Below are 8174 nucleotides of genomic sequence, written 5' to 3'. Positions count from 1 at the left end.
CTCCCTGGAAAAGCACTTACTTTGTGCGAGGGGGAACCCTAGTGGCCATTAGCGGAATAAAACTGCTTTCTTGGAATTCCTTCAGTTGTTCGTCTCCAATTCCTCCACTGCGCTCAACAAGGACCGTAGCACAAAGGTTCTGCTACATTTTCTGGTGACCCCGACGTGATCTCCTATAAGACGGGCCAGGAGATTGGAGATGGATCCCGTTGGCGGGACGGCCCCAACTCAGCGGTGGGGGCCTGAGGCAACTACCGTGAGACGAGAAGGGGCCCCTGAATATTACAAGACCGGCTGCGGTGCTTGCCTCTGATGCCAACGCCGACTGACGGTGGGAGCTGCAACACCAGCGAGGTTCCATAGAAACCAGCCAGGAGGAAGAGGATCCAGGGAAAAAAGCCCAGGGGCGAAGGTTGGTCCGACGTCTACAGAAATCTGGCAAGTATAGTGGTTGTATGAGACATTAAGGGAACACCAGCGCTGGGAGGGACACAAAAAAGTTCCCAGGGAGGTAGAAAGGGGCTCTGTCTTGTGTTTCCTGATGCATGCCGTTGAGTGGCCGGGTGCCCAGGCCAGGACAGTCCCCTCTATTAGGCAGGATGGGAGGGAAAAATTCAAAGAGCTCCACTCCCTTACAATGCATCTTAGATAATTTTGGCTCTTTTGCTATCAGAGCCGTAGCAGGGAATCCAAGGGACCTGAGAGATTATAGACTGAGGAATTTGTGTCAGGGAGAATGGCCAGAGTTTGGGTTAGGTTGGCAAGTAGAAGGAACGTGGGATCTGAAACTGATCCGAACAGTGGAAGAATATTGTGCTGTGAATCATCCGAACCAGTGGGTCTATATTGCTACTTGGGAACGGGTAGTTAGAGAAGATCCAGGTTGGGTTCGACAGTGCAGGAATGGCAAATGTATGGTGGTGAAGAAGGAAGGGAAAAAGAAGGAAGTTTTCCAATCCAATGAGGAGGACTACCCAGATTTACAGTTGAGTGTACAGGCTAGACAACAGGAATTATTGCCGCCACCCTTGCCACCGCCCCCCCCCCCACCCCAGGGAACAGCCCCCGGTGCACCTACACTAGGAACGAGACCCCCACCCTACTCTCCAGAGTTAACCGAAGCGGCCAAGAAACACTATCCTAGCCTAGAAAAATATCAGGAGGAAACAAAGGAAAAGAAGAGGTCACAACGGATGCCCAGTGATGCTTCTCCGGCACAAACTCGGAGACATGGAGCTCCGGTGTGGCCTGGTGATTCACCGACTGGCCCGGCCCTCCAGATGCCCTTAAGAACGGTGCCTGTGATAAACAACAGGAATGAGATAGTTCAAGCATACCAGGTAGTGCCTTTCAGTAGTAGTGACATTTTGAACTGGAAAAATAATACTCCACCTTATAGTGAAGAACCCCAAGCTATGGCTAGGCTATTGGAAGGGATTATGGCAACCCATAATCCCACCTGGCAAGATTGCAGACAATTGTTGAATATGTTGTTCACATCAGAAGAGAGAAGAGCAGTGTTGAATAATGGGGTAGCCATAGCCCAGGTTGGGGCCCCACAAGATGGTGATGCAGCCGAGTGGGGAGCACAGAGGTTTCCTGTGGAAATAGATCCCCAATGGGACACCGCAGAAGAAGGACATTTGCAGAGACTGAGAGGATTCCAGCGTATATTGGTAGAAGCGGTAAAGAGGGGCCCGCCGCGACCCGTCAACATTATAAAAATTCAGGGAGTGGTACAGGAAAAATCTGAGTCACCAACAGCCTTTTTGGAAAGGCTGGAGGCAGCATATAGAAAGTATAGCCTGTATAATTTGGAGGATGAAAACGGTAGGAGGGCGATTCAACAGTCTTTTATCAGTCAAGCGGCTCCTGACATCCGGAGAAAGATTCAAAAGCAACCAGGATTTCTAGGAAAGACTATGAATGAATTGTTGGCACTCGCAGATCAAGTTTATATGGCAAGAGACCAGGTAGAAGAAGAGAAGAAGGACAGGAAGAAGAAGCAGGAATACCAAGCATTAGTTACCATGATGGAACAAAGTGCAAGTGGACAGAGATGAAGAGGAGGATATGCCAGAGGGGGACAAGGAGGAAGAAGAGGGCCCCCTCGGAGGTTAGGTCGAGACCAATGTGCCAAATGTAAGAAGTTTGGACACTGGAAAGGTGAATGCCCAGAAGGAAGAGAAGGAAGTCAGGAAGGACTGAGAGAAAGAGGAAGGCCTGAGAGAGGAAGAAACCCAGGAAGGGGAAGAGGACGTGGAAACTACGTACCTTTTCCTGCAAGAGAGGTGATAGCTGCAGCAGCTGTGATGGAAGAAGAATGGGAAGATATGGATGGAGGAGAGGAATGAGGAAGCCAGGCTCTTGTTTTGTTGGACCCCGGGGAGCCGATGGTCACACTTGAAATCGGGGACCAACAATTGGACTTTTTAGTGGACACAGGTGCCGAAAAATCAGTAGTAAATACAAAAATTAGTCCACCAACTCGGGAAACTACGAAAGTAATAGGGGTGTCTGGGAAGACCCAGAAGTGCCCCTTCCTCAAGGAACGCACCTGCAATCTGGCCAGACATCAGGTCAAGCATAAGATGTTATATCTTCCAGACTGCCCAGTCCCTTTATTGGGAAGGGACATTTTATCAAAATTACAAGCACAACTCCAGTTCATGAAGAATGGACAAATGGAACTATCATTTCCCATGGAAGAGGAATGGAGACTGTTTCAAGTTAGGATTTTTACTGAAGAAATACAATGGCCATGGCATGAGACTCCTTTAGTGTGGGCAGAAGATAATCCTCCAGGATTAGCTAAATATGTTCCACCGGTGGTGGTGGAAGTGAAAAGAGGAATGGGACCCATATGTAAGCCACAGTATCCCGTCAGTCGAGAGGCGGTGCAGGGGATCAGAAAGCATCTAGAGCGACTTCTGCAGCATGGGATATTGGTACCATGCAGTTCCCCGTGGAACACGCCCCTGCTCCCAGTCAAGAAACCTGGAGGACAAGGAGAATATCGCCCAGTTCAAGATTTGCGGGCTGTAAATCAAGCCACCGTTCCCCTAACCCCGGTAGTGCCAAATCCATACATCATGATGAGTCTAGTACCAGCATTTGCCAAATGGTTTACTGTATTGGATTTAAAGGATGCATTCTTTTGCATTCGATTGGCCCCTGTATCCCAACCGATCTTTGCTTTCCAATGGGAATCTCAGCAGTCAGGGCAAAGGACCCAATATGTTTGGACACGCCTTCCTCAGGGGTTCCGGGACAGCCCGACCATTTTTGGTCAAGCCCTGGCCAAAGACTTACAGGATTTTGTAATACCTAAGGAAGAGGGAATTTGGCTTCAGTATGTAGATGACCTGCTTGTCGCTTGCCGGACACTAGGGGGCACTAGAGAGCATACTTTGAGGTTACTCAAGACATTGGAAGAGAAGGGTTACAAAGTGTCAAAGAAAAAGGCCCAGTTGTGCTGTCCCACAGTGAAATATTTGGGGTTCCATCTGACCGAAGGAAAGAAGATGTTAGGAGCTGAAAGAAAGGAAGTTGTTTGTGCCATCCCCACTCCCAGTACCCGGCGACAGGTGCGGGAATTTTTGGGATCAGCAGGATATTGCAGACAGTGGATCCCCAACTACGCCGTGTTGGCTAAGCCGCTGTACGAGGCTACGAGAGGTGGAAGAGAAGATCCATTTGAGTGGACAGAAGAATGTCAACAGGCATTTAAGGCATTAAAAGAAGCATTGATGTCATCTCCAGCATTAGGACTGCCCGATTTGGAAAAACCATTCACTCTGTTCGCTGCAGAGCGGGAAGGAACAGCGGTTGGAGTATTGACCCAACCACTAGGTTCATGGCAAAGGCCGATTGCCTACTTGTCAAAGCAATTGGACACAGTGGCTCGTGGATTGCCACCTTGCCTGAGGGCTGTGGCAGCATCAGTAGATTTAATCAAAGAAGCGAATAAATTGACCCTAGGACAGCCACTGACAGTTAAGGTGCCCCATAGCGTTAAGGCACTGTTAGACATTAAGGGACCGCGCTGGCTCACAAGTGAGAGGTTAATGAAATATGAGGGATTGTTGTGTGACAACCCACTGGTGACCCTGGAGACTTGCTCCACTCTGAATCCGGCCACCTTGCTCCCGACTCCAGGAGACACCACGATCCATCAGTGTGCCCAGGTGATGGATGAGGTATTCTCCAGTCGACCGGATTTGAAGGATGTGCCACTAACTAAGGTGGACGACACTCTGTTCACAGATGGAAGCTCCTTTATGGAAAATAATCAAAGACACTCAGGTTATGCGGTTGTTCGGTGGGGGGGAGAGACGCTGGAAGCAGAGTCACTGCCCCCGGGAACTTCTGCCCAGAAGGCCGAATTGATTGCCCTGACCCGAGCATTGGAATTGTCAAGCGGAAAGCGGGTTAACGTTTACACAGACTCAAAATATGCCTTCACTACCCTCCACGCACACGGAGCACTGTACAAGGAGCGCGGGCTCCTCACGTCTGGAGGAAAGTGCGTGAAACATGCTGGAGAGATTGTGGATCTCCTGGAGGCGGTTTGGAAGCCAAGGCAGGTGGCTGTGATGCATTGTAAAGGGCACCAACGTGGAGACGATCCCGTAGTGCAAGGAAATAGGCAGGCTGATCTGGCAGCCAAAGAGGCAGCTAGGCTGCCCTATATTGAACATCAGGTAATGGCCCTACAGGTAGAATTAACTGAACATAACATTACATATACACCAGAGGAAGAAGAATGGGCCTTAAAGGAGAAGGGTCAGTGGTCAGGAGAACTCATAGTGATGCCAGACGCCCGTGTCTACGTCCCTAAGGACTTGGCATGGCACTTAGTCCAGCACATGCACCAAAACACACATTTAGGAAAAATGGCATTGGCAAATCTGCTGGGACGACAGTTGTATATCGATGGATTACACAGCCTATCGGCAGCAGCAGCCCGAAGATGCTGGACATGTATAAAAAATAACCCCAGAGAAGGACCCCTCAAGCCACCAGGAGTCCAACATGTGGGTGGGGTACCCTTTGAAGCTTTAGTCACTGACTTTACAGAAATGCCCCCATACAAAGGATACAAATATTTACTGGTGTTCGTGGACACATACACAGGATGGGTGGAGGCTTACCCTACAAGGACTGAGAAGGCTGTAGAGGTTTCAACAGCTCTAATGAAAGATGTTATTCCCAGATTTGGCATACCCTTAGAAATTGGATCAGATAATGGCCCCGCATATATTCAACAGGCTGTGCAAGGATTATGTAGAATTTTGGGCATAAAATGGAAGTTACATTGTGCATATAGACCCCAATCTTCTGGAAAAGTGGAAAGAATGAATAGGACATTAAAGGCTCAGCTTGGGAAACTTTGCCAAGAGACAGGATTGCCGTGGACGGTGGTTTTGCCCATGGCATTATTAGGAATCAGATGTACACCACACAAACGGACAGGACTCTCCCCTTTTGAAAGACTCTATGGACGACCCCCTTTGAACTTGAAGGGAGCCTTAGAGACAGGAGCTGAGCAACACCTCATAGGAGAGAAACAGACATTGGCCCAGGTTCAGGCTTTGGGCAGACAAATGCAGCAGTTAGAAAAATACATTTCTGAATTGAACCCACCATTCCCTACCACACCTCTACATTGTTTTTCACCAGGTGATGAGGTTCTGGTCAAGGATTGGAAGATTGAGCCATTGGGACCCAAGTGGCGAGGACCCTATGTTGTGCTCCTGTCTACCCCCACTGCAGTGAAGGTGAAGGAGATTAAGCCGTGGATACATTACACCCGTGTAAAACTAGCACCTGAGGAGTGGCGGACGGAGCGAGTTCCTGGTGAGGACCTGAGACTCAGGATCATCCGGCAACTCCCTAAGGGGTCAACAAGGCCATGAAGCTGATCCCTTCGGGTGCAACGGAGCGTCGGTGGTCAAGTATGTCGCAGCATGGCCCAACAAAGGCGCTCTCCGGGAGATGGTGGCTAGACATTTTGAGAGGAAAAAGTGGGAGACAAGTTATGAGGAGGGGAGGAAAGCGCACTGTGTTTGGTATATTATTTGTGCTGAGTTTTATTCTCTCTCTTGGAAAAAGAGCACATGGGAATTGGATAAAAGAACATGCCAATTATATGTTTGAGCAGCACGGGAAAGAGGTAGCATTAATATATGAACACCCCCTCACCATAGGAGATTTTTCATTTCTTCCCGATTTAATTGGTGAACCACAGATTGTGTTGGAGGGATTGTCCAAGGCTCAGGAGGGTCCACCTACCGTGTTTTCTAGCATACCGCAAAAAAATAAATAAAACTCGGTTTCGACGGTTTAGATACCATACCTCCACCAGGGGTTTGTGCTTCTGTTGTGGAGGATCGGGAATATGGAATTCTGAGTGGAAACACTGGGGAACTAGGCAGGCGTTCTTTTCCCGATTAGGCAATTACTCCCATTGTCGAGACCGGTTCTATCTACATGGACGATTTAATACATCTTATGTCTCACGATTAAATCTAACCGCAACCGAGTGGGCTAGCATGTATCCAGATTATCCTACATTTAGTGTGAATGATTCTATTGAGGGCCTAAAATCTTATATGAACATACTGCAACAATTAACCCAACTGAGCCTAGGTAAAAGCCTCTGTCCGTTATGGCAAATTAGGGATCCAAATCTATGGTTTTTCTTTGATAAATGGGCCACAAATTATCACCCCGGCAACTACCAGTGTGTCGGTGTGGGTTATCTGACATTCCCAGTTCAGGTCTTACACAAAAGGCATCAGCGCCTGAAACGGGACATTGTGCAAACAGGCCCTCTAGGACCAGAATGCTCGGATGAGGTCATTATTAACAAGGCCCTGTCAGGTTCAGAAGCCTCCCGTGTAGGAGGAGGCCTGATCACAGGCTTGTTGACCCTGGGTGCTTACCCAGGGATTGTAGCTCAAGCAAATCGTAGAAGTGTTCTAGGCCTGACTTGCCGCCTTGAAAAGTCCATAAATGCCACTGGTAAAATTTTCCGGGAAATCCAGTCTGAAGTAGAAGAAATTAGCCAGATGGCCCTACAGCATAAGTTGGCCCTTGACTACCTACTGGCGGCCAGGGGGGGGGTTATGCGCCATGGTTAGAGGGCGTTGTGTAGTGAAATTTCATAACTTGAATAGTACTATTGAAGATGACATCGAGTCATTACAAAAGTTAATTTACAATAATGTCCAGGAGGTAGAAGGTTGGTCTCCCTTCTCCTGGATGACTAGCTGGTTACCCTCAATAGAATGGTTGAAGGACATATTGTTGGTAGGGATTTTAGGATTGTTCATTGTTCTCATAGTTATGTGCTGCACTCCAATAATGATGCAAATGTGTACTAGGTGTGTCACACAATCTTTACCTGGAGAAAAGATAGCCATACTCCAAGCCAAGCGGGATTGGATGGAACCATAATGCTTTGCTTCAGCTTTTGTACATGCGCTTCGCAAAAAGAAAATGGGGGAGTGAGGCGGGAGGTTAAAGAACCCCAGGAAATACCATATATGGGCAGAGATGGCGACAGCTAGCGACCCGGGTGCATAAACTCACAGAAACATGTGACTTCTGGGAAATCATGTGTTTCTGAAGAAATGAAAGCTAAAGATAAACAAACAGCGCATGCGTACGCAGGCGCTCTGAATGATTGTGAGCACGGCACAAAAAGAGTGCGGCCGGCCCGCTGGTCAGCACTGATTGGGTCCAAGTCAGGCAGCGTCACAACTCTAAGCCAATGAATTTGCTTGTGGGCGGGCATAACCCGAACCCTGTAGTGTGTATAAATATTTACTCAGCCCGCCACTGGGGGTTCTCCCTGGAAAAGCACTTACTTTGTGCGAGGGGGAACCCTAGTGGCCATTAGCGGAATAAAACTGCTTTCTTGGAATTCCTTCAGTTGTTCGTCTCCAATTCCTCCACTGCGCTCAAACAAGGACCGTAGCACAAAGGTTCCGCTACAGAATGAGAACAGTCTTTTAGCAGCATCAGCATGGGAGGTTGGTGAGGGAAAGTAGAATAAACATAGGCTTTCACAGATAGCAGCACTATGTCCATAGTAAACAAGGCCATAAAACTTGAGGCGGGAAAGAATAGGCTCTGTGCTAGTCCATCCTGTTGCAGCTGTGTGTGCC

The 8174-nt window shown here is 48.4% G+C and overlaps 1 protein-coding gene across 1 annotated transcript; it reads left to right on the top strand.

Annotated features, from left to right (window-relative positions):
* Window positions 1-2386: 2386 nt before the first annotated feature.
* LOC134296162 (uncharacterized) lies at window positions 2387-7934 on the top strand. Its single transcript, XM_062970344.1, has one exon. It carries the CDS (start codon window positions 2394-2396, stop codon window positions 5916-5918), a length of 3525 nt encoding a protein of 1174 aa, XP_062826414.1. The 5' UTR covers window positions 2387-2393; the 3' UTR covers window positions 5919-7934.
* Window positions 7935-8174: the final 240 nt, after the last annotated feature.

This window comes from Anolis carolinensis, chromosome 2, assembly GCF_035594765.1.
Source record: "Anolis carolinensis isolate JA03-04 chromosome 2, rAnoCar3.1.pri, whole genome shotgun sequence".
NCBI lineage: Eukaryota > Metazoa > Chordata > Lepidosauria > Squamata > Dactyloidae > Anolis > Anolis carolinensis.
Note: the sequence above shows the minus strand (reverse complement) of the source record. Positions and strands in the feature narration are given on the sequence as shown.

Excerpts from the sequence above, each read along its gene's own strand:
- LOC134296162 (XM_062970344.1), top strand. The coding sequence starts at position 2,394 with ATGGTCACACTTGAAATCGGGGACCAACAATTGGACTTTTTAGTGGAC.